At 37.2% G+C, this 27,760-nt stretch overlaps 1 protein-coding gene across 4 annotated transcripts in view; it reads right to left on the reverse strand.

Moving 5' to 3' along the window:
* NCOA1 (nuclear receptor coactivator 1) overlaps positions 1-27,760 on the reverse strand; it is a 304,315-nt gene that overhangs the window by 101,762 nt on the left and 174,793 nt on the right. For all 4 annotated transcript variants that reach the window (XM_083348417.1, XM_083348415.1, XM_083348414.1 and 1 more), the window contains one exon: positions 1,970-2,075. In XM_083348417.1, the coding sequence (XP_083204543.1) occupies positions 1,970-2,058 (89 nt within the window). In that variant the 5' untranslated portion in view covers positions 2,059-2,075. The remainder of the gene's footprint in view (positions 1-1,969; positions 2,076-27,760) is intronic.

Raw genomic sequence — 27,760 nt, forward strand, 5'->3', positions numbered from 1 at the left:
ACTTGGACTTTTGCATAGTTCCTTAATTCTGGTACAACAGCAAATGATTCCCCCAACTTGCTGGTTTACAAACTGAGGAGACATTTTCCTTGTAACCTGTCCTGAATTGTAATAGCATGATGGTGTAGTTCACATACACTTTCCTATCCACTATCCATACTTTCAGCAGAATAGACACGCCTGGGAATGCTATAGAAACGTTCAGTATTAAAAGAAGATCCACTTGCAACTTTTATTCCTACAATTTTGGCAAGGGATAAAAATAATTTTTTGTTCTGCCAGACTTTTAAATACAACCAGTATTAGCATCTACATCTGACAGCAGTATTGATTTTATTATTAATCTAAGTGGGATACTGCAGTGGCTATTTGTTTAGCATATTAATAATAATTTCTTCTAGTTTAGCTTTTTTGCAATGTAAAATTTATGTTTGAAGTATGGAATATAAATTAACTAAACAAATGGGCCTATGACTTGCTTGACCTCAGAATTAGGCTCCTATTGTGAGGAGTTTCTGAACTATGGAAACAGATGAATGACCAAACAGAAAATAAAGGAGGTATGTGAATACAGTTATATAAAATTATGTGAGCTCTTTTTCCTTAGACTTTACACAGCTCAAAACCAAACCAAACCTCTAGTCATATAAAAAGAAACCATGAGAATAGAAGAAACTAGCAAGGATAGCCCTCTCATAATCCATGGTCAGAATATCTGCATGGAAGGGGAACATTTGTTGTTAGCACCAGCAGCATAGTTGTTGTTTTTCCCCCAGAATTTTTGGACCAGTATGGTATAACATATTCCACCATCAGCCATGGAAACTCACTGAGTGACTTTGTACCATTCGCCCTCTCAGTCCAATCTATCTCAAAAGGGTTGTTGTCAAGCAGACTGTCAATGTCAATGACACAGACAAAACGGAGATATTAATGTACACTGACTTGTGTTCCTGAAGAAAAATCAGGATATAAATGTAATAAAGAAACAAATGTCATATTCCATGGAATATTTCCTTGGAATAAGTACTACTTTGCCACATATTTAAAGTTGTTGCTATTTATAGTTGCCAGCTATCACAATTACTTCCAAAATTACCTTCTCCACAATTCCTCATAAAGAGGAAAAACCTTTTCATGAGAGAACTGTAATGAAGAGTGAAATATAGACAGTGCAAAGTGGGCTGGCATGGAGGAATAATGCAGTATCTAGTACCACTCCTAAGTAAAATGCTGGGGGGGGGGGGAAACAGGTAGAACAAAGCTGAATTAACAAAGCCATTACTGGAACTGTATACCATTTTAAGAAATTCAAATGGTGCGAGTTTCAAAAAGTTCAAGATATCTGCTCTGATCCCAATTTCCTGTGAGTTTTCAAAATACTCAAAAATTACATTTTAAAAGAAAATTTGGTATTCGATTAATAAGGGGATTTTTAATTGACTTTTCCAAGAAATGAACTGATAAAAAGTATTAGTGTTCTAACTAAAACCTGAGAAGCAAGGTTTTATCAATTTATGAGAAAATGATAATCATCATTTTCTAGTTCTTTTTTTAAAAAAAAATACAACATTTAGGGAGATGGCCAATCCCCTTCTAGATGCCTTTAGATATCCATATAATTTGAAGATGCAATAAATTTTCTTGGATTTTAGATTTTGAAACAAGAGAAATATTAATGACCATAAAGTGTGAAGTGTGCTACAAACTCAAGTCAATCAATAAGTAAAAACAGCTTCAGTCACAAATCACCAGTTGCTCCCCAAGAGAGAAGACGAACAGATGGAGAGTTGTGTTCCATCTTCTACAGTAGATACTCACAAACAAACAGCCAAACACTGGTGGGATGTGTGAACTTATCCGAGGGGATGAAATCTGCTCCCATCTGCTTGTGCAGAAAAAGAGTGCCAGAAAGAAAAGAAAAAACCCCCTCTATCCTGGAAGAATAATCCCCTAAAATTGTACTTACCTCTGGACCAGAGTGTCGCATGGTGACCCCTTCCTCTTTTGAGAATCCAGGTTTCCTGGGTCCGTAGAGTTGTTCCCAAGGCCACTCATATTGAGTCAATTCTCACCTGTGAAAGAAACAAAGAACATCATCAAGAAATGAAACAGGTGGAAAGTGATGGAAAACACATAGGGAATGGTTTACCCGCAGCAGCTTCAAGAAGCAAGGTTCAAGTCACCTGTTTAAAGAGGGGGAAGATTACCTAGCAGCTTCCTTTTTCTTCCAAAAAACCATATCCAAATATTCACTCAATTTTAAATCGTTTCCACAATATAGTATTTGTTTGATTTTACTTTGCTAGCTATCAGCACCATTGGTTTCATCTGAACACTATTACAAAATAATAGCTTCAGTCTTAGCAGGGCTAGGAAATAATATGAATTATTATAGTACTTTATAGCACAACTTTATATAGTACCTACCTAGAACTCAGTCCGAGTCTTAATCTTACTCCCAAGAAACTTTGCATGTGATTACACACAAGCTTTTTCACCATTTGATGGATTTAAATTTTATTTAGTATTTTGAGAATTTAAATAGATACTACACAGCAAAGAATCTAAGAAATGTCATTTTGTTCTTCTTATCTATACAGGTAGCCCTTGGCTTATTAGTTATGACAATGCTGGACGAAGAGACATGACCTATACCCAAGCGTATAGCTTGTGTAATGCTTCTGGGGTTCCATGGGAGATGCAAGTAGGAACAAACCTGGCAGGGCCAGCAGCTGCCTCATATACAGTAGAGTCAATAGTAGGAGGGAAGCCATAAAGATAACCTGGGTGCAGAGCATTTGGCCCTTTCCAGGATGCAGTGATTTTATGCCAAGCTGCTAGACCTGAGGAGCTGAGGAGCTTCTTGCAGCCCCAGAGCTGTGGGCCCTGAGCCATAGCATATTCTTTCCACAACCTCCCTATGCTCACACACACTGCACACCCTCCCCCAGAATGCAGGCAGGACCTGTCCCAGGCCTCACAAAGCATCTCCCACCCCTGCGCTCCTTGCCTGGGACTGCCTCCACTTATCTGACCCACCTATCTGGAATTACAACAACAACCAGGAGTGCTGGGTTTGCAGTCATTACATTGCTATGGTCACGTGACATTTCATTTTACAACCACATTGCTTAGTGACAGAAATTCTGCTTCCAGTTTTGGTCATAAGTTGAGAACTACCTAAAAAACAATACTGATAGAAAAGATTTGGAGTGAGATGCTACCTGAGAAGGAATTTAACCCTTTTAAAATCATAAAATAGTCACTGTTTGCAAATAAAATTTACCAGATTTGATGAACTATGGTATGTAAAACAAACTTCATCTTTACATAAGACTTAATGTTCTCAACATGCAATGTTATAGAAATGATTTTATATATGCAATGTGTTTTGATATCAATAGAAGAGAATATTTGTAACTCAGGGTTTGTAACTCAGGGTTAAATTATGATTATGTTACCTAGTTTGATAACGAAACATCTGCAAAAAAACTGCCAAGCTCAGAGAGCACCAAGGGCCCCACAATGTGTTTTGAAAAAACAATGGTTCTAGTGCATTTTATTTCTTTACATTTTTACTATAAGATCAGTATTTCATCTAAGCATTTTAAATTAATGTTTCTTCTGATTTCTCCTTCAGGACTACTAATAGGCAAACATATTTAATGCTAAAAACATGAAATTAATATTCAAAATAACCTGAACGTTTACACCAATATTTTGAAGACATCAGAGTAAAATGATTTTTATATTACGGTAAATGGGTGTGTATCAGTAATCAACCATATACTTATTTGCAGCTTGGATTTTTAAAAAAGTCCATTGGATTTCGAGGAGAGATTGATACTATCAAAACTGAGTAGATAGAATAATTAAATACACAACATTTTAATCACTTAACCAATTCAAAACGATTCAAGTGTTTTTGCTAAGATCTGAATCTCTGTTAATAAGATGAAAGCATCTGTTGAGAGCCAAAGATTGTTTTAGGAATATTAGCATCACAAATCAATAGAAACCACACCCTTGTGCCAATTGCAATGGAAACACTGGTCACTTGTCCTAATTTATGAGGCTGACAAAGAAGGACTACTGGTTTGGAACTAATGACTACAGATTTAATTTTTTTCCTCCTTCCTGGCATAATAACTGAAGACTCATACGATGTCAGAAGAAACATAATCAGCCATGGGGGGGGGGAATGTTGGCTCTTTCAAAAAACCCCAAAGGACAAAACTCATCAGCTCTAAGTACAAGAATTATATGCTTTACATTATAAACCTGCCTTCATTTTTCTTCCACTTCCTTCACAGCCCTACAATTGCTTAAACTGCTACTTTACATTCAATCCTGATTCTGCTTCAACAAAACAAAACAAACTTCAATCTGCAACAGCAATCATTATGCCAATGTGAAAACCTTTCGAGTTTGAGTCATGCAGGATTGAACAATAATTCAGAAAAAATCTTGAAACATCATGAACAAAATTTGGATCTTTTTCAAAAAGTTTTTTCAAGGTCAGGCATGAAAAAAAATACGTATGTCTCACTTTTTTGAGTCCCATTTGAAGAGAAGACAAGAAGATAGTGACCTTGACAATCTGTCTAATAAAGTAAATGGGGGCTATGGAGAGAATTGCAGGTTTTGCTGAAATCTCTGGTTTTATTTAGCCCATTCATTTAATACAGTCAGGTATTTGTTTTATATATATATATATATAATATAAATCTAGTTTATTTTTGCAACAGCCTTTGCCAAAGCTGACAACCAAAAAATAATTTAAAACATCCTAAAAATAACTCTGATGGCTCAGCTGGAAAAATGAATTGACCCCAAGAGCTTCAAATGAATTGCCTGACTCTAAGGGTGAGTCTTGATGCATGAATGGTAGAGGTAAGTGAATATTTGCAATTTTGCATACTAACAAACTGCACTGTCCTTGTTCCAGATTCGGTTTCTATTATCTAGGATTTTGTCTTGCTCATTGGAAACAGGAATAATATAGGAGAGAAGAACCAGCTAATTATTTATTTTGGGAGGATGGGAAAGAAAAGAACAACGAATCCTGAAATGCTTTGCCTATTGGCTGAGATAATATTTTGTCTGGCAAAAAAGATCCAGAACACCTAGTGCAGAGGTCCCCAACCTCCCGTCCATGCAAACAAGCAAAGCCCCATCCGTGGGATGCAGGCAGTACAGGAAACTACGCCCCCTCCGGTCTGTGGAACCGGTCCCTGGTCCTCAAAAGGTTGAGGTCCTCTGACCTAGTAGAAGAGCTACCGTATTTCATATGAATATGGGAAATTTGGAATCTGCTCAACTTTAAACCATTTTACAGGGCTGCCTCTGGGCAGGCAGAGACAAGAAAAGCTATGTAACTGAGAAAGGCAGTAGACGAATGGTGGGATATTTTGCATTAATGGACCCCTAAAGAGACGCGGTGGCTCAGTGGGTTAGAACGCTGAGCTTGTCGATCAGATGGTCGGCAGTTTGGCAGGTCGAATCCCGAGTGCCACGTAACACAGTGAGTGCCTGTTACTCATCCCAGCTTCTGCCAACCTAGCAGTTTGAAAGCATGTAAAAATGCAAGTAGAAAAATAGGGATCACTACGGTGGGAAGGTAACAGTGTTCCGTGCGCCTTTGGCGTCTAGTCATGCCAGCCACATGACCACGGAGACGTCCTCGGACAAACGCTGTGTTTTTACAACCCTGTTTGGGAGTCAGAAGTAAACTAATCAAAGTGGTATAACTAAGACTTTCTTTCTCCATGTCTATGGAGATTCTCAGTCATCCAGGTCATGGTTGTCCCAAAGGTGCTTTTCAGGAGGCAACTGGACTTTTTTGTTTTTCTTTGAAGATGTTTTGCTTCTCATCCAAGAAGCTTCTTCAGCTCTAACTGGATGATGAGGAATGAAAAGTTTTATATTGCTTGCAGACAGCTGTCATTTGCATTCTTTCAGAGAGTCATTGGAAGTTTACCTGTGTCTTCAGGGTTACCCGAGTAATGCAAATGTGTGTGAAGCCTTTTTGGCTGCAAGGTGTTTTCTGCCCTGTGTCCTTTCACTGTTGAAGATAGGTGCAGGCTGTTTCTTTCTCCATGTACTCCAATTTGCTTTCCTCTAATACAGTCAAATGAATGGGAAGGGAATAATCCTTTTTTGAGGGCTTATCTGCTCCTTCTTACTCCTATCTGTGGGGCAGCCTTAATTGTTTGAAGGCATTGCTTTGAAGAAATGACTTCTGCTCAAGTGCTTCAGTCAGGGAAATCTCCTTTAGGACACCGATACTAACATCTAAATTCTGCTGAAGATGTTACCTAGCCTAGTAATGAAACATTTGAAAACCAACCCACAAGAGAACGAACCTCTACCCTCAACTTATATCCGAGCTACAGATATTTGTCACTGTCGCAAATCTCCTTTAGTTGTTGAAGTAATAGAATTGACAGCCAACAGTTTTTTCCTCAAGTGTTTCTTTCAAAGACTCTTGAATCTACAACTAGTTGCATCTAAACCAATCAGCAAGAAATCAGGAGAAATGGGTAGAATCTATAGGAAGCGAGAAGTCAAATTAAGGAGCTGCTACTAAAACAACAGATGCTTAAGTTCTTTTTTCAACAGTTGTTATTTATTGTTCTGACAGCTGTCATCCAAATGCTTCTCATCTGAGAAAATGCAGGCAAAATCCCAATGAAAAGTGGTCAAGAGCACATTTAGCAAACCAAGACGTTTGAAGCATTTCTTTCTTTTATCCTGCAAACTTGGGACTTCTCTATTTTTATTTTTATTTTTACTTTTGCAGATTACAAAATAGTGAAACCACCTGTTGATGCAGAGAGGAAATAATGAATCATTAAATAAACTATGAGCCAGAAATTGCATGACTGTGATTTGATTTTGTAAGTGAAATTTTCTATCTTTGACTTCTCATTTGAAAGAAAATGTCAACAGTCCATGTCAAGCCAGTTCCACCCACCCATTAACAGCCAAAGAAAACAAGCACAACATTGCCTGGGGCCCACTGGGTAAACAGCAGCAATCCAGAGATCCCTCTGTCATTGCATGGGCAAAGAATGCATGCCTCCATGCCAAAGTCTGCTGGTGTTTTCATCTCACCTGTTCATCTCCAGCAATATATTCTAACAGCATAACATAGTCTGTCTTCCATAAAACTGCGTCTTGACTGGCACTTCCCAAATAATTTCCTTGTTCTGGCCTGTTAGCTCCTGATTATCATGAAAACAAGTTTCTACAATTCTTTAGGGAGTTCTAAGCTTATATTTCTGCAGCCAGAGCATTATGGATATAATGACAAACACAACTACTAGCTTCATTATATAGTATCTAGGAAAAAGAGTGTAACTAAACACGCATGTTGTGTAAACTGCCCCCAACATGTATTTAAGATTGCATGGCTAGAGTTCTCATACTTTTACAGAGCATTTCTATTCAAGCCTTCCCATAATTAAACACAGCCATAAAGATAATATTCTATTATCATGGTTGATCGCAGCTAGCCCATTGTTTAGATCGGATTTGGCATTTTTGTCCATCTATAAAGTCTTTCCCAAGGACCTGGGATAGATAGATGTTGTTGCTTAATAATATTAAAGGTATTGTCACAGGATATAAGTGTTCCAAGTAAAGTTGCTTTTTCCAATTGACTGATGGTTATTTTGTTAATGCCAATAGTATTCAACTGGTGCTCCAGATATTCTGGGATTTGCTTATTACTATTGGTACCATCCTTGCTTTCTTGTACCTCAGTTGTTCTACATCTATTTGCAGGTCTTTTGTGTATTTTGTGATTTTCTCCAGTTCTTTCTCTTCTATTCTGCTGCCTCCAAGTACTGCCACATCCACTATCCAGACTTTTTATCTTTCTTATTGACAATTGTTAACTCTGAAATATTGGGTGGCAGGTGCTTGTGTGTTTGAATTTTAAAAGCCCAGAGCACTTTAGCTTCTTCATTTTCCATTACTTTTTCTATTTTATGGTCTCACCAGATCTTGCCTTCAGGCAAATGTGCTTTTTGCAGATTTTTCAATATGCCATTGCTGCTACTTTGTCGTGTTGCTGTTTGTAATCAGTCTGTGCAATCTTCTTGCTGTAGCTAATGCTTCTTGTTATCATCTCTGCCTAATCATTGTATATGTGTTACGATGGCAATCTGCCAAATCAGTCATCCAAATGGAATTCAAAAAATTTGAATAAATATGGAAGAGGCCAATTATAATTGTTTATTTGGATAATTCATATTTTTGCTCCAAAAATTATATCTCATCTAATGCTTCCTTAAATGTTAGTAATGAACCTTTCTGTATTTGAAGAACGACGACCTAATAATGATCTGTTAAAACTTCTATATATTCTACATAAAACTCCTTTTCCCCCTTGAAGGAGCTACTGGTTGCTGTGTTATGGCTGGTCTTACTATAAAATCCACTAAAGCCTTGAACAGTATTAGAATAAGAGCAATTGATTACAATACAGGTAGATTTCTCTTAGTGACTGCCTCTTTTTATGGTGATGGTTATGATGGTGATGCAAAAGTAATTTTGTGATCATTCCTTGCATTTACACCCTTCACAAATCTGTAAAGCAGAGGAAATCTGAAATAAAATCAGCACAGTCGTGGTTTCCCTTAGCAACCACTTCAATTAACAACCAAGCTGCCGGTCCCAGTTGTGGTCCCTAAATGAGGATTACCTGTATTTAATCAGCACTGGATCAAAGGAGTGTCGTCTGAATTGTCCATTGCAGATAGTCCTTGATTTACAACAGTTCATTTAGTGACCATTCAAAGTTTACAACGGCACTGAAAAAAATGACTTATGACCATTTTTCAGACTTATGAGCATTGCAGCAGCCCCATGGGATCACATGATTTACATTCAGATGCTTGACAACTGGTTCATATTTATGATGGTTGCAGCATTCTGTGGGGGTCATGTGATCCCCTTTTGCAACCTCCTGACAAGCAAAGTCAATGGGGAAACCAGATTCGCTTAACAGCCGTGTTACTAATTTAACAACTGCAGAGATTCACTTAGCAAATGTGGCAAGAAAAGTCGTAAAATGGGGCAAAACACAACAAATTTCTCATTTAGCAACATAAGTTCTGGGCTCCATTGTGGGTCCAAGTCAAGGACTACCTGTATTAGCACCAAAATATATTGGATTTATTATCTGTCTCCTAAAGCAGAGGTCCCCAACCTTTTGAGCACCAGTGACCGGTTCTGTGGAGAGAGGTTTTTCTGTGGACTGGAGGGGACGTGGTTTCATGTATTGCCTGCATCCTGCAGATGGGGCTTTGCTTGTTTGGGTGGACTGGTTTCTGGCATGCCGCAGCCCAGTGCCAATCCACTGACCGGGGGTTGGGGACCCCTGTCCTAAAGCAAATGAGGATCCATCACCTTCCTTCCTTAAATCATATTTTTGGCATCTCTTATGGTCTGCAAAGAAAGCTATCCAAACATATCTTACTAAGTTACAAATTTGAAATAACATCTTCCATGATAGAATTTTTAATAGAACTAAGAAATATTTAATTTAATCATTACAGACAACAAATTGAATTTCTAAAAGGTTTAAATAACAAAACAATAATTAGTTTAACCAAACAATTTGGCCTATTGTGCCATGGGATAAAACAACCTCAAATGGTTTGCAAGATTTTCTGAAGAGCAGATTGTATTTGACAGCTGTCAACTACAAAAACTGGGCAAAAGGCACCCCAGATAAGAACCTTAAAACTTCCCTCACCCTCTTTCTTTCCAGAGGAGTCTTATCTAGTTGAAGCCCTGAAGGCTTAATTGGCTGGCAGTTACCAAGCACTTAAGATCCACTTGGGGAAGGTTGCTACAAGGAGTGAGAACTATGAATATTACTAGCTGCCAAGCTACTGCTGCTGACAGACAAACCCTGTTTAAGCAGTTTGGCAGGATGCACTCAGATTTTACATATTTCAATTACCTATGAATGGCAATCATCTATTTTGTATAATAATTTGTTCTCCAGGAAAACAGTCTTTATCTTTCATGCCCAAGTGGTGTACAATCTACTTTAGTAACAAATCTAATTTGTTACTAATCTCCTCAGAAAAGAAAAAATAATACGGAGTTACATCTTTTGCTTTGTTGGGTCTGATCTTCCTGGAAGAACATGAGCACCTGATTTCAAAATTAATTTTAAAATAGGAGACCATAACTTTCATTCTATAATAATCCTCAGATACGAGAGGAATGGAATTTATTTACATACTTAAGTGAAAAGAGTTCACAATCAAATAATTACAACTGACACACTGCATTTATAGGAACAAGATCCATTTTATTCTTAAGATTGTGAAATACAAAGAGGGATTATCAACTACTAACTATAATAATTAGATAGATTGTTCATAAACAGCATACATAATCCAAGGTGTCAGAAAATCAGAGAACAACAAAGCCTTCATATTTTACTTGTGAGGCAAGTGATTAGTCAATACTGAAACCAGGATGCTGGAACATAATTCAATAGATCTTGTGTCCTTAAAGTAATCAACTATCAAAATGCAAGAAACATCTCTATATGTGACCAACTACATGGAAGGTTTTGAGTTCTGTATGATTACAATACACATCTAACACAAGCACTATACTAATTCATCCCAAACCATTTTAGATTATCAGATTTTTTTAATGTTTATTAAACATTATTGAGTACCTAAGGCTTCTTCAGGTGGACATCCATAACTAAAACACCATATTGAAATTATTGTGGTCCTTTACCAATCTGTTTCACTTCTGATGGTACAAATATGGAACTGGTTCTCAGACATAAAGCTGAGCATGGAGGTTGTGTACATGCACTCTCCTAAACCCATAATTACAAATGCTAGTCCACTGGAAATTTTTTTTAGAAAGGGACACACCACCAAGTCATTTCTGCATAATGCCCATAAGTAATATATTGTCGACTCAGAAGTTTCCTGCCAAAATACTCAGTCCCATATATTCCCCTAGAAGATGACTGCCCAGCATTTCTAAAACAAAGACTCATTGTCTCAAAACTATGGCTGTTTTACATAATGTTATTAAAAGTATCTGCCCAGCTGAAAAACAATAACTGTTTAGAGATGACAACTAAAATATTGTAGTGTGAGAAGATATTGAGTTCAGAGAACAAATGTCACAACACCAGCTCAGAACTTCAGCATTAACAGTTACAATGCTCTATCTCCACACTTTCTTTACACTAGAATGTTCTGTTTTTTAACTTTTTAACCCACAGAAATGAGACAGGCAAGAGATGGCAAGCCTGCAGTAAGACAATGAAGTCAGCACGTGCAGAGGACAACCCTGCCTTTCATGGCATTAGGACGATGCCTCAGCTGTATGTTCAAGACACCAGAAAACATGAACAAGCTCATGATATCTGGCTGGCTTTTGTTTCTATGCTCTCAGGACCAAAAGCTGGAGAGTGTGTATGTATGTGATACTTTACAGAGGAACAGAAAGCCTTTATGAAATGTGAGTGAAAGAAAAGCCCTTGCCCCAAGGATGTTTACAATCCATGACACCGATTGAGAAAGCAGAAAGAGAGCAGCAAAATATGAGCAAACAAGAATAAGGAAGGAGGAATAGTAGATTATTTTGTTTCTCCAACTATTACCATACTGTATGTCTCTGGTTTTGGCAAGAGTCTCCTGGTTTCCTACACCATTGCATATCTCTTTAATATTAAGATTATGCTCTAAAACACTCCTGAGGAGATTGCAGTATGTAGTCAACCTTGCCTGATCTGAAATATTGAAGTGGAGTCGTGCCTGGTTATTACTTGGATAAGAGACTACCAGGAAATAACCAGAGCTGTATGCCGGACTGAGGAACTAAAAACACACAGAATAAAGCAATGGCCAACCTCTTCTATACTGTACTCAAGAAAACCACACAGATGTTTTCCTATAGTCACAAGGCTTCCAACCTTTTTCTTTTTATCTGAGATACAATCCCGTGAACTTTAGACTTTGAGTCTGAGTCCCATGCTGAGATGGCAGCAGTTTTGTTTCTTCTTTACTACCCAATTTTCCCTCTCAAGTCAATATTGCTCATAATCTTAGGGCCATTAAAAGATGTAGCAATTGTTAATGGTGGACACTGTGTTGACTGAAACTAGTTACATATAATTTATGTCTACCTTTTCCAATAAAGCTTTTTTCTTACACTGACCAGTCACTGTCTTATCTAATTGAAAGCAGATGCTAAACTGAGATATTTTCCAGATTGTTTAACATATACATTTAATGGGTATACTCTTGTCACTCAATTGCCAAACTTCCCTCTACTACAGATGTTGCATTGTTAAAGACAGTCTTCTGGGAGATTTAATAACACAGTGAAAAACTTACAGAGTGCTCATAAGAGTCTTCAGAAAGAGAACATGATGAGGTGTAAACACTTAACGGTCCCCCATATCATTGACATCAATAAAATGAGTTAAGAATCATCAGGAAAGAAACGCTTTAAATCCCGCTGGATTCTGGACTGGCTTTTTACAAGAGAAGCTAATCGTTTCTAGAAAACTGTAGACAATAAAGGGCATGTCAATAAAGGAACTGAAGCCAAAAGCACTTTTTCTATAAAAAAAATAGAATCTAGCAATACGTATCCTGACAATCCTGCTCTTAAAATCAGATCGACATATTTGCACATTTAGGCTATTCTGGATGGCAAATAGAAGGCATGTCCAACAAGCAAACACAAACTGTCACTGTGACATTTATGGAGCATTAAAAAAAGGGGGGGGAGACAAACATACCGTATTTTGATCAACTGCCAAATTTTACAAATTGGTTGCCTGATAGCAACCCCCTGCAATTAGGGCTGAAGAAAGCAACTTTGTATTTATGACCTCCTGAAGCATTATAAGAGACTCACGTTTAACACCATCTTAGATTACCAATAGATCTATTTCCAACGAAGAATTACATTCCTCTGTTTCTAAAAAGCTGATTTCTGTGATAGAAATAATTTATTAATTTTATTGTATTTTTACTCTCAGGAAAGAAGACTTATATTTGTAAGTTTTTTTATCTCATGTGCTCAAACAACTTTACTGCCCTATGCATACTGATTGTAGGGGTGGTGAATGTGGAAGACAATACATAATGTTGTGGAATCTCAAGAAGCAAAACATCTTGGGCCAAACATTTATTCATTAATTTTATTACCGTACATTTTGTATTCTATCTTTGTTAGTTTAAAAGTAACTTGAGGAGGAGAACATACATAATACTAAACACGACATTAATTAGGTTCGTTTGTAGAATTTTAGACTTAATTCATGCCACAGAGGGGTGGGACAACATAATGAGGGATCCTTGGTGCTCTCTTTTTCCTTGCAGATGTTTCATTACCCTAACTAGATAACAACATCGGTGCTAGTAAGGAGCATTCCTTACTAGCATTGATGACGTTACCTAGTTAGGGTAATGAAACGTCTGCAAGAAAACAAGCTCAGAGAGCACCAAGGACTCCTCATTTCAACCCTGAGCTACAAATATTCTCCTTCATTGGGACAACATAATTCTAGAACATTCTGTCTAATGACAAGTAGTCTCATCAGATGTTATTGTTTCTTATTGCTTTCTTTTGATTGCAGTGAAGAAAACTGCAATTAATCACTGAATTGGTTTTCTGGCTTTTTTTGCTGTGATAGTGGTGGTGGTGGTACTTACATGAGAAAAGGGCGCACCAACATCCTCATGGAAAGAAATAAACCACAGCAATTTTTTAATCATATTTTTCTTGGAAAAATTCTTTGTTGAACAAGGTTTAACAGTGAGTAAACAGGGGAATACTGTGTAATTCTTGCACAACACAGTAACGTATTCTAGCAAGATGGAACTTCTGCTTTAATCATAATGCTTAAAAAAATATCTCTCAGCAGTATTTCAAATCCACTTTTGAAGTGCCCAGTGTTACCACTAATATGAGCCTCTTTATCATTTAAGAGGTCTTTGGTAATCGTTGTTATGAAATCATCACTTTCAAATATATTCCTTTCCCTTCTGCATCATGCCAAATTATTACATTGCTATAATTGTGCCTACAGAAATGACACTATTTAGAAACAGGAAAGGAGTATGAAAAACCCATAATTGTTGTTACTAGAGAAATTTCTTCCTCCACCCCCAGCTAACTTTGCAAATGGTAATCTCTTTCATGGTTGCATAGTTGCAGTATCTCTTCTCACTACTAGAAGCAACTTGAATCTGTATGAAATTGATTCAAACCCATCTCATCTAATCTGTGGTTTTCATATAAGTACAGTAATATTATTTCCAAAGTGAAGACAATCATTATTCCTGAAAACATCTCAGACCTGCAAGCCAGACATGGGAGGACAACAATAAGAGCAACTGTCTAGGCCCTCATGTGGAAGAGAACCCACAGAGTTCATGATTTAAAATAAATAACCAGAAGTTTTTATATTTTTCATTCAAAGAAATAACATTAATGGATTAAATATAATCCCAATTATGTAATATAAACCCAATCATATTTTATGCTATTGAGTTCAATAGAAAGAATAGACCACCCCCACCCCCAAAAATTGACATATAATGTTTTGAGAAGAAAGGCAAGGGTAAAATTAACATTGTGCTTTCGGGCTTATCAAAGTCTTGTAAGCACAATTTGGCATTACTATACTTTGGATGCACAAATATTAACAGAATAATAGAGTTGAAATAGAGGTCTTCTTCAGGCAGGAAACCCTATACCATTTCAGACAAATGGTTGTCCAATCTCTTCTTAAGAACTTCCAGTGTTGGAGCATTCACAACTTCTGGAGGCAAGTTGTTCTACTGATTAATTGTTCTAACTGTCAGGAAATGTCTCCTTAGTTCTAGGTTGCTTCTCTCTTTGGTTAGTTTCCATCTGTTGCTTCTTGTCTTGCCTTCAGGTGCTATGGAGAATAGCTTGACTCCCTCTTCTTTGTGGCAGCCCGAGATATTGGAACACTGCTATCATGTCACCCCCTAGTCCTTCTCTTCATTAAACTAGACATACCCAATTACAGCAACTATTCTTTATATGTTTTAGCCTCCAGTTCCCTAGTCATCTTTAATGCTCTTCTCTGTACTCTTTTTAGAATCTCAACATCTTTTTATATCATGGTGACCAAAACTGGATACAGTATTCCATGTGTGGCCTTAACAAGGCATTATAAAATGGTATTAACACTTAACGTGATCTTGATTCTATCCCTCTGTAAATGCAGCCTAGAACTGTGTTGGCTTTTTTGGCAGCTGCAGCACACTGCTGGCTCATATTTAAGTGATTATACATTAGGACTCCGAGATCCTTCTCACAGTTATTACTATTGAGAAAGGTACAACCTATATTATACCTGTTCTTTGTTTTTTCATGCCTACTTAGCTACTGCTAAGCTTGTAAGCCGCCCTGAATCTTCGGAGAAGGGCGGGATATAAATGGAATTAAATAAATAAATGTAGAACCTAACTTTTTGGCTCATACAAGCTTGGCTCACATTGGCTCATACAAGCTTGGCTAATTGATATCATGGTTGTGATAACCAGAACTTACTCAAAAAATCTTCCCCTTGCACATTAAGGAGTAGCATGACTCCCATTAAAATGTAACGGGAAACATAGAATAACAAAATTCAAGAATTGAAAAAGACCATTTAGATCATCCCACTGCTCAGTACAGTAATCTAAGTGAAAGAATCACCAAAGGATAGCTTTCTCCAGTCATGTTTAATATCTACATGAAGTGCTGGATGAGGTATCACCAGTATGCTGATGATTCTCAGTGGTGTATTTCTGCTCCTGGTGAGTTAAGTGATGCTGTTGATATCAATTCTCAGTACCTGGAGAGCATGGGAATCTGGATGGAGAACAACAGGTTTCAAATATCCTTAGTAAGACCAAGTGGCTTTGGGGGCTTTCTCTATGTGGGGATTTACCATCTCCAGTCTTGGATGTAATTGCTCTACCCCAAACAGACCCAATTTGGAACTTCTTTTGGACTTGCAACTCCTGCTCAAAGAGCAGGAAGAAGTCATGGTGAGAAGGGCCTTTGCAAAGCTTCATGTTGTCTACCAGTTGTCTACCAGTCTATTTTTGGACTGGGAGGTTCTATTCAGTCACCTCATAGACAGACTACTGTTAACACAATCTACACACAGCTGCCCTTGAAGAGTATCCAGAAGCTTCTGCTGGTGCAAAATGTGACAATGTGAACATTTATGGGTGCTTCAAGAACTGCATACATTACACCTTTGCTTTGTGGGCTGCATTGGTTGATACTGTGCTTCTGGGTCCAATTAAATGTCCTGGTTTTGATCTTTAAAGCCATGCATGGCATGGAATCAATTCATTTGAGGGACTGCCTCTTCCCAGTAACATCTACCTATTCCATCATGTCTGGCAGGATAGCCGAGTTTCAGATCCTATCACCTCAGGAATTTTATCTGGTGGGTTTTAGGAGAAAACCTTTTTCTAGTGTAGTCCTAGCCTTGTGGAACATCTCTGCCTTTCCTCTTCCCTCCCCCCCCACCTGTAAGGTAAGGCTGGCAGCTGTTGGCTTTCCAGAAAGCCATCAAAACATGATTTTATCAATGATCTTGGTGATCCCATAGTAGAATGGAGCCTATAGGATGATTATGTGATTTTTAACTGATACATTTTCTGCATGTTGTTTTTATTTTTAAATTGTGGTTTTATTGGTATTTATGTATTTCACTTTTATGTATTTTATTTTATTATGTATGGTGCCAAAGTCATTATGTGAGATGGACAGATGAATACAGACAGACAGACAGACAGTTTTCCACTTTTGCTTGAGTGAAGAGTATTGTACTATCTCTTGGTAGACTGAGAACAAGTCTTAGGCAACTTCTGATATCATTTCTCGTCATAACAAAGTTCAGCTGCCTCCTTCAAACTGTTTTCATATGACTTACGGTAGCTTCCAGTCCTTCCAGCCCTCTTCTGTCCCAATTCATTTTTAATAAACTCTGTTTAACATATGGTGGCTAGAGCAAGACATAGTACTTTGATTGGGGTGTGGGTCTAATAAAGCCAGGATAAAGTGAAGCTGTTCAGATGATTAAGCAATTGTGCTTCATTTGATGCAACCTACAACTGTACTTGTTTTTTGTGGCAGCCATGAAATACTGATGAGTCATATTCAGTTTATGTTCAATAACTGTTCTAAGAATGTTTTTCCTCATTTTACACATGTGCATTTTATTTCTTTTTCCTAAGTAAAGAAATTTATTTATTTATTTATTTATTTATTTTATTACATTTATATACCGCCCTTTCCCGGAGGACTCAGGGCAGTTTACAGGGTAATTAAAAACCAAAAATACAAAAGTTAAAAACCAAGTTTAAAAAAGATTAAATTTATCCCTGTATAAATAAAACCCCAATTAAAATAAATTAATCCTCAGCCTGGGCCAGAGAGCTCGAAGAGCCAGGTCTTCAGACTCCAGCGGAATGAACGGAGGTCGGGGGCAGTCCTCAGCTCCACTGGCAGCTGGTTCCAAAGGGCAGGCGCCCCCACTGAGAAGGCCCTACCCCTGGGTGTTACCCGCCGGCAATCTCTTACCGGTGGCACCCTGAGAAGACCCTCCCTGTGGGAGCGCACTGGACGAAGGGAACTTGATGCCGGCAGCAGGTGTTCCCTCAGATATCCCGGACCCAAGCCATGTAGGGCTTTATAGGTCATCACCAGCACCTTGAATTTCACCCGGAGGGCAACCGGAAGCCAATGCAGCTCACGGAGTAGAGGTGTTACGTGGGAGTATCGGGAGACCCCCATCACAACTCGTGCGGACGCATTCTGCACCAATTGAAGCCTCCGAGTGGTCCTCAAGGGCAGCCCCATGTAGAGAGACAAATTATTTTGTCTAGCTACTTTAGCCTAGCATGATGTTTCCTTTTAAGGTTCTTTTGGTCTTACCTGATCCAATTTTTCTGACATCTGCAAAAGTGATAAGTATTCTCTATAAGTATAGAGAGAATGTCTCACTATTACATATACTGTCTTATGTGTGAACGATGTTTCTGATTTAAGCCTTCTCAAGTTCAAAACATAAGGCCTTGAATCTGAAACACCCTGTTTCAAGTTTGAAATGGGCTACTTTGACTATTTTTGGAACTGTTTCAGCTGAGGTGCTGCTAAGCTTGAAGCACTGTCAGAATGAATAAAACAGCTGTTTTGCACACAAAAGAGGTATTTTAAGCTAGAAATTGATTGCTTAAAATTCGAAATGGTTCCAATTCAAAATGTTTTGCGTACCTCTACTGCCTGTTGTATTAACTGAAGTTGTACTGATACACAATTGTGTAGAAAGAGGAAATACATATATATTGAAAAGTTGCACAAATTACTTGCAAGATGGTATTAACTATAATGCACTGAGATGAAATCAGATAAATATCCTGGTGAAAAAAATAGCTATACTGTATACTGTATATAAAATATTGTACAAATCCTGGCTACTTAATATAATTAAACCTAGATGAAAGCCTTTATAAAAATAGGTGGTTACTCTAAGTTGTTTATGGGTCATTTTTTAATGGCCTCAAATTTTTATAAGCTGATGAAGATCTTTTCAATACTTTATCTGAGGAACCAGGTCACCTTAGCTTCCATTCCCTTTTTCCTTTAAATTCTATGCAACCTTTCTTTCCCTTAAGCTTTAATAATAAATGCAAACTCAACAAAGACTAGCAAAAAGTTAGGGAAGACAAGAAAGGGCCAATGGTGTAGCAGAGATTATTTCAATCTCCAAAAAGCTGCAATGATGAAACTTCCCCTTCTGGAAATGCCTTTACAGTTATAGTTGCTTCTAAGGTAATTTACCCTTACATGTCAGTTTTACACTCTTGGGAAAAGATGCTTCTATCTGATGAACCTGACTGAATTTTCTGAAATTAAATAAATAGCATTTTTAAAAGATATGACCGAAGTAGACTAGGAAGCTTTTGCCATGGAGAGAGATAAAATGGAATTTAATACACATGTCATAACCCAAAGCAATATACTCGCAAAGCAAAATACCAAGATTTATATATTGCAAAATTGCCTCTGATGAATGACTCTTTGTGGCCCAAAATTTACTAGTTAATTCCACTCATCACTCCAACTCAGCATGATTAAAGCAATAAGGCAAATTATATTGCAAACTTAGTTTAGAGAGCCAAGGGCCTGATGGCTATGTGACTCATGTTAGACTTACAAATACAATGAATGGCTTTTTAAACATTACACGCTCCTGGGTCTTGACCAGTGCAGAAACCCATGAAAAAATGCTTTGACAATGCTCTGCAGATGTTTCTTTAACACTGCTGTTTATGTTTTCCAGGTGTAATTTCAAATCATATCAAAGTGCCTTTTTCCAAGTGAATACTCAATTCTCATGTGTGTATTCAGTGGTAAGCCTCTGCTGCTCTCCTTGAATTGTACCATTACTGTTTTACACAAGCAGTCACAGCAACTTTACCCTTATGTTCCTTGGATCACATGCCTGTAAAAAATGCTGGGAAGATGCTAATCTAATAATAAGTGGAAAAGATACAAGAACACTGTTGGAGAACAGATTGGTAGGTAAGGAAGAGTCTTTTTCAAAGAGGCGAGTCAAGGTTAGGTTTGTAATATTTTAGTAGTATACCACTTCAGTAATTTTTATCTTTTTATCAGGAATCAACATAAAAAAATTAGCAGTGCCAAATAAACTCCTTTTCTAAGGCCAACGCACAAATAAAGATACAATGATCAGCTACACAGAGATGAGGTAGGTAAAATGAGGACCCAGATTGTTGGGGGCAATTAAGCTGACTTTGTAATAATGCCGCTTGGGGTGTGTGTGTGAAAAGCCCTAATAAGCAGGCATATACATAGAATGAAGGCTACTGCTAAGCTTTTAAGCCGCCCTGAGTCTTCGGAGAAGGGCGGGATATAAATGGAATTAAAATAAAAAATAAAATAAAATAAATGATCCTATGGAAGAGTTTGTTCCTCAGCAGCAAGAACCTAATCTATTTGCAAATAAAGGGGGCCCTCATATTTGTTATCCCAGAGGACCACAACTGTAAAGATGACAATACTATGCGCATGCACCAGAAACAATCTCTTCCTACAGGAGGCTGATTTTGCTACTGTCTATTCTGAAGGAAACTGTCAAGTTGATATCTTAGTATGATCTGCAGAAGGACTTATCATGTATTCCATTTATGTTGGAGGAAAACTGTTCCACAGGATGAATGCAGGTCCACAGTTGTGTCTATTAGGAATACTTCCATTTTAGAGTGTAATTGCAGCACAGGAGACATTTACTTCCAGATGCATTGCTGCATAGGAGGGGAAAGGTTAACTGCTTATTTACTGAATTCCACTGAATCCTTGAAAAATCACATGTAAATATGATCACTATTAGCAGTTTAGGCTTTAAAAATGTCTCTATTAGACCTAAAAGAGGCATTATATAGTTCCCGAGGCATTTTCAGCAAGGCAGCGTATATTTATTTGTGTGAAAGAGAGAGCACCTGAATGAATGAACAGCTTGTGTGGCATTAGAAATGCATGCTGGGAGCTACTTGTCCACAGTGGGTAACCCCAGCTGCTGATGGCATGCATAACATATTCTTGTTTCAAGCCAACTTGGCCCTTGGTTTAAAATAGTCTTCCCATATTTAATCTGGTAATACTTTTGGTTCCTCCTCTTGTCTTTAATAGACTATCCCATATTTTCCTTCTAATTCTCTGCTTTCCTCCATTCTAAATGCATGGTAAAAGACACGTGCACAATTTCACTGATTTCTGCTTCTTTTCCATAGCTCTCTACATTTGGCTTATTGGATGATATCAAGCAGTGAGAACATTATTCTATTTCAAAGCATGCAACGGAGAACATATATTCTGACAATCTTCAACATAACATCTGGGAGCAAAAGAACTTGTTGCTGCTTCCTTTAAATTTTCTGCCAGGTAGGTATTTTATGATTACACGCTGTGGCATAAGAGGCCAAAGTGCAACTACTACAGTAGAAATAGCAACTTATTTCAATCTGTCTTGCTTTTGGGGATGAACAGTATTTCAAGGTTTTTCTCTCTCAAATTTATCAGTTCTTGATTTCAGACTTCGAAATCACAGCCAAGGATGATAGAGCTCAATTGCTAATAACAGCCTGTCTAATCCATTACTTTGGTGTGGGTTTTTTTTAAAAAAAATCTTGAATCTACCATAGGAGGTCTGATTATACCCGCAACATATTCCAGTGGCAAGTTGGAACAGAAACCAACCAAGATGTGAGAAAGTTGTCACAGCATCTGCCACCTACTTCATAGCAGCTGCTTGAGAAAGCAAACTGCAGCAATTCTCAGACCCTGATCTCCAAATATTCTCAAGGCAAAGGAAATTATCTAACTGACCTTTGGCTTCAGTAACATCAGTAGCAAACCTTGGTAACAGCATCACATAAATAACATGACCTATTTGCACACCAATGTGTGATTTTGGTCTTGGTATTTGTGCCATCACATGTGATGTCATCACATGTTTTATCATATGTGTCAGCACCATACAATATGCCCTTCTTTGCCACAATCCTCTGGCTATTTGAAATTCTAACTCTATGCCAGCTCATTACATCATTACTATTAACACCATGACATTTTCATTCCAATGTAAATTGACCTCAGCTCTTGATGACATCAACTTTTGATTATCCAAATATGTTTTTAATGTTATTTGGATAAGTGATGCAGCACACTATCTGAAAGAAGAATTCACACTTGTTCCTCTTCTGGTAAGAACTGAATGTAACCATGGCAACCACTGGCAAGCACTGCCATTTTTCCTCCGATTACTTTTTGGATATTACATTGCATCATCAGAGCAGTTATTAAATTTGATAAGAAATTTAGGACTAACTAGTGTTGTTTTCTCCTTTCCCTTTGCCTTAATCATCTAAATGAAATAGAGAGCCTTGGTGGAGTAATGCCTCCTTAAGTAACACCAGCTGCCTGCAATTAGTGCAGGTTCGCATCCCACCAGGCTCAAGGTTGACTCAGCCTTCCATCCTTCCAAGGTAGGTAAAATGAGGACCCAGATTGTTGGGGGCAATAAGCTGACTTTGTAAAAATGCCACTTGGGGGGAAGCCCTAATAATATAAGCAGGCATATACATAGAATGAAGGCTATTGCTAAGCACATTGGTTTGTGCTTAAATTGTAAGCCGACCTGAGTCTTCGGAGAAGGGCGGGATATAAATGGGATTAAAATAAAATAAATAAATAAATAAAATCTAGAAAAAATACATCCATGATGTCCACTGCATTAACAGGATATAACAAAGCATCAAAAGTTACGTGTTAGGCCCCGACAACGAAAAAGGCAGGTGTGTGGAGTAGGGTGAACACAAAGCTATGAGTGACTCACATTATGAAGGCACAAAAATCACGTGCGGCTAATAGCAACTAGGGGCACACAATGGAGAGGGCCCCCAGCAATTGCCTCTCCTTCATTCTGCAATGTGTTGAGGTTCAGAAATGAGAGAGGGAAGGTTGTTGTTTACCAGAACGTATAAATAGATTGTATATTCATCAAGCTTCAGATGTTTTATTTTGTTAGCTTCTTAGAACATGGCAGATGGAAACTGAAAGACTACAAAAAGAACCTGAGTAACAGAAAACTAAACAGGTAACATGTTCAGGAAGTACAAGTGAGTTCCACTCACACTTTTGTGGGTATTTGCTAATTCAGAACTGTAAATAAATTATACATCTGCTTTAGGGACAGGACCTCAAGTAAAAAAGAGTGCCAAAGTGCAAGTGCATGAGGGGCAGCTGTCATTTCACTTCCGTGTCACGCAGGGTGTCCTCTCTTGTGGGAGAAAACTAGTAAGAGTTGCTTCAAACGTTTCTGCATGTATCAGTACTGCAATGAGCAGAAAAATCCATTTCTTTGGTTGTTACCATTTAGCAATCCCTTAGAGTATCTGTACTTTTCATGACTTCAAGCACTGCCTATGAATTTCAGCTGAAAACCCTTTTAAAGAACTTGGAATCTTTTATTTCAAGCCTAAGCAATGTTGTGATGGACCATCACTCACACACTGTGGCAGCTTGGATGGGTGGAGGAAAGAGAATTATCTGTACTTAGCTGAATTGAATGAGAGCTTGTTTGAGCTCCTGTAGTTACAGAACCTAAGAAAGCTCAGAAGTAGAATTGATTATTCTTAACTTGATGCAATTATCCCAATTTCATATGTACCTAGCTTTAAAAGAAATTGGTAAAATGCAAATAGTAGCTGTGAAACCCACAGATTAGTGACAAATGGAGATACTTTGGAAGCTAAGAACCTGGGTGAATGGAATACAAATTAAGCTAAGTTTCATGTGCCATTTGTTCCAGATTCTTACTTACTGATACTGCCATATAGATCCATATCTATGGATATGGGGGTGAGGGTGGGAAAATAGTTTTGGAAAGACCAATTTCTAAACTGAGACTTTGCTCTGTCTGTTATTCCTGATCTGGGAACCATATTCCATATTATGTATGTTTGGCAGAACTCCTTCAAACATGTTCCATAAGTATATATTTGCAGCCAGGCAGATTCTGACAAGCCAAAAAGAACTACCTAAACAGGTTTCCAGAATTTATATATATATAAAAAAATATCTACATTGGTATTGTATTTTTGCTTTTATTTTTAATAAAAATTGTCATGTAACCAAATTAACATAAATGCAAGACAGATAGAAAAAAATATAGAAAAATACAAAAATATCTACTGAAAAGTAAGTAAATAGACAACTGCAGTACATTTACAAGTTTACTATATATTTTAAGTAAGACCATATTATGGCCTATTGCTATTGAGAGTTAGGGTTATGGGTGATTAAAACATTTGATATATAAATAAATAAATTATAAAATCCATACAAATTTGACAGAATTGAAGTTCCTGCCTTTGATGTCTCATTATTTTAAGGTGACTTTTTTCTAATGAGTAAATTAGAGACTTTTAAATCCATTCTTCAGTTGTTACAATGATCAGATGAGCATCTGATTAAGAAAATGAGTCTTCAACTAATTTCTGTAGCTAAGTGAGATATTTGTTAAGTGAATTTTGCCCCATTTTATGACCTTTCATGCCACAGTAATAAAGTAAATCTGGCTTCCCCATTGATTTTGCTTGTCAGAAGGTCACAAAAGGGGATCACATGACCCTGAGACCCTGAAACTGTCATAAATATGGGTCAATTGCCAAGCATCTGAATTTTGATCATGTGACCATGGGGATGCTGCAAGGGTCATGTGAAAAATGGCCATAAGTCACTTTTTCAGTGCTGTTGTAACTTTGAACGGTCATTAAATGAACTGTTGTAAGCTGAGGACTACCTGTACTGGTTAACTGTCTATTTCTGTATTGTCCTCCCACACTGGCTTCCTGCCGGCTGTTTGTTGCTACATCCCACATTGTGTACCCAGTTGTCTAGATGGCCTTTGGGGCATTAATGCTAACTGCATTAGGGAGGAATAGGAAGAAAACATCTCTTAGTTTCCTTACATTAACTTTTAAAATTCGAATTGAACAGATAGGCCCAGAAATCTCAAGAAAGGGGGCATTCCAATCATTTATTTACCGAGTTTCAAAACTTTATCCACATGTGAAGTGGTTCTCTGAAACTAATAGAAAAAAGAGAAAGAGGAGATGAATGCATCCGCTCAATGTTAGAAGTTCATTCTGTATGTAAATCTGCTAATGTGTATTTTCTGGAACTGGTGTGCTACATAAAAACATACGCAATAAGTCTTTATTACTGTTGATCATTTTTTGCATTAAATGTTACATTAAATTACAAAGGCCTATAGCCACTAACACCAGGTAGCACTGTCTTCAACACCAGGAGATCATTTATATTATATATCTATAGCACACTGTTGAACCCACAGGGTTCTAAGCTGAGTTGCTACTTTGCATGAAGATCATCCCAGGTTAAATCTCTAATCAGAAAGACCTCAGCAACAGGACTGGAGAAGATATTTATTGGAGACTTTAGAATGTTTCTAGGCAACAAGGGATTTTTCTAGTTCTGCTCATTATTTTTATGGTAGAGCAGTTTGATTTAGAAAAAATGCATTATTTTTATTTCTAACTAAATAATTAAGATGAAAATGAATCAAGATGATCTATCTATCTATCATCTATCTGTCTGTCTGTCTGTCTGTCTGTCTGTCTATCTATCTATCTATCTATCTATCTATCTATCTATCTATCTCCATTAACTTTATATGGCCATCCATCTCAAAGAAAGTCACTCTGAGTAATGTACAACAATCCAATAAAACAATGTTTTGTTCAATGTAAGTTAAACAGCATTTTAACCACACTTGTTTTTTTAATATATAAGGAGTTATGAGCAAAGATTTTTTCTACATAGCATATTTCCTACTCAAATATTTTAATAAAAATGCTAATATTAATTCTAAAGGCTTTTAAAAAGAATTATTGGATATGTCTTTTAATGATGGGCTGAGTGTGTATTTCAGTGCTTACACTAAAAATACAAATTTAAGCTTTTTATTATTTTCTGTTAAAGAACATTGTTTTCCTGTTCAAATGAAAGCAAAAGTCTCAAAAAGCAATGTATTACCAAATGTTTTTCCCTCAAATGTTACATATTATTCTACAGTGCAATGTGTTCTGTTTCCAAAATATAGACTCATGTTTCAATGTGACATTTGCTACCATTTCTAGATTCTACAAAAGCAGTCATAATACATTCTCCATACATTATAGCAGCAGCACATATAAAAAATGGTCTTCAGTTAATTAAATAGTAACATTTACAGGAGCACTTTAAAATGTTCATTTCCCATATACCCAATAATCCATAGAAAGACGAATCAGGCTAGTATAATTACTCCTGGTTGGATGTGAATTTGACACAAGAGCAATTTGTTGAAGGATGCAGAACAATTCAAACCAAAGACAAGATTGCAATTAAAAGATTTCATGATTTGCAGCTCTTTCTCATAACAATGTTATTATATTAATTCTATAATCCTAAATTACTTATCTTAATTTAATAAAACACCTACTAATAATAGATGAGGGCTATTAAATAATTCTAGTTTTATGAGGGGAAAGCAAATTCTAGATTGGTAAGATTTTCTAACCAGTATCTCAGCTGATAACATTTGATAGCTATGCACTTCTTCATTCTTCCAATATTACATATAGAAAGGAAAAGTTTAACGCTTTCTTGCTACCCAAAATTCTGAACGGTTGTGCAGATGTACAATTTTATGGCAATCCAACAGTCCCCAATGAGGATTTGCAAGTTGTGCAGGTAAAGGTAATTATTGGAATCCTTCCTTATATTTGATTCTAATTTAATTTCCATCAGGGAGGATGAATTAATTCTCATCTGGATACTCAAGTTCCTATATATGGGAAGGGGAAGGCCGAATTCTCAGACAGACATTTGGTTACAGTTGTCTTAGAACTGCATGACCCTCAAAGGTGTTTGTATGCTAATATCCAATTAAATATGCATTTCTATTTTCCAATTAGTTATGTGCAACTGCAAAAGATAACCAAAACTCTACACAGGAATGTACAGGCTAAGACAAGAAACAAAACAATCAGTTTTGTTTGATGCTTTCCAAAATGAAGTATAGATATATTCTTGCTAATCTAAATTTGCTACTCTTTCCTTTGGGTTTATGTACCAAAAGCAAGGCATCAAAAGGTGCTGTGCCTAATTCTGCACAGGCATTTGCCGTATGCTCCAACACAAATACAAAACTGGGTTGCCGCTATAAAAGTAGATCAGTTGAAGAATGGTTTTGCTGGGATAGGTAGACAGGAGGTGAGATGAGAAGAGGCGTCTATAAACTGAAAAGCTATACATAAAAGAGGATATATGGAACAATGTGCTGACTAGCCACAGATACCTGAGACGAAGAGGATGAAAGCAAAGCAGTAAATCTACTGAAATAAAGGGATATTTCTGCACATTCCTGTTCTAGAACCAAGTGATGCTGACAATTCTCAAGCACTTAGGCAGAACAAAGGGATATAATGGTTGATCAATACAGGCAAGCACACTCCTAATTTTCCATATGTTAACAGTCAGAAACTGCTGTTATGAAATTCAGACTTGTTTCAAACCAACCACTTGTTTCAAACCAACCCTGATGTCTTGAATCACAAGACATCAGGGACAGGTTCACACAAAACATTTAACTGTGATGCTCTGTCTTCAGAGTTTTCATACTATACTAAATCATAAACAAATTTAACTACCTAACCATGCCACAACAAAATTCAAGTAATCAATCTCAGCATGTTGTTCAAATACATCTGCTAGGTTAATAACAATAATCGAACAACCTCATCAGAAAGCATATGCTTCAGCAAATCACAGACCTAAAAAGATATGGCCTTGTTTGGGCAACACATTCAGGATGGCATCATGAGGGGGGGGGAACTATCAGTCAAATGTGCAATGTATAGAAAACATGTCGTTTTAAAAGAATGCCGTACTGCATATATTTTATTTACTTATATACAGATAAAACATATTTCTCTATTTTTCTCTTTGTTATTACTCCAAAACTATTGCATCTACTTCAGCAACTCAGGCTGGATGCTAGTCATAGAAATAAGCACATTGCATGGGATTGTAGAGACAATTTACTGCCATCATTTTTCAC

Source organism: Vipera ursinii, assembly GCF_947247035.1.
Source record: "Vipera ursinii genome assembly, chromosome: 1".
NCBI classification, from domain to species: domain Eukaryota; kingdom Metazoa; phylum Chordata; class Lepidosauria; order Squamata; family Viperidae; genus Vipera; species Vipera ursinii.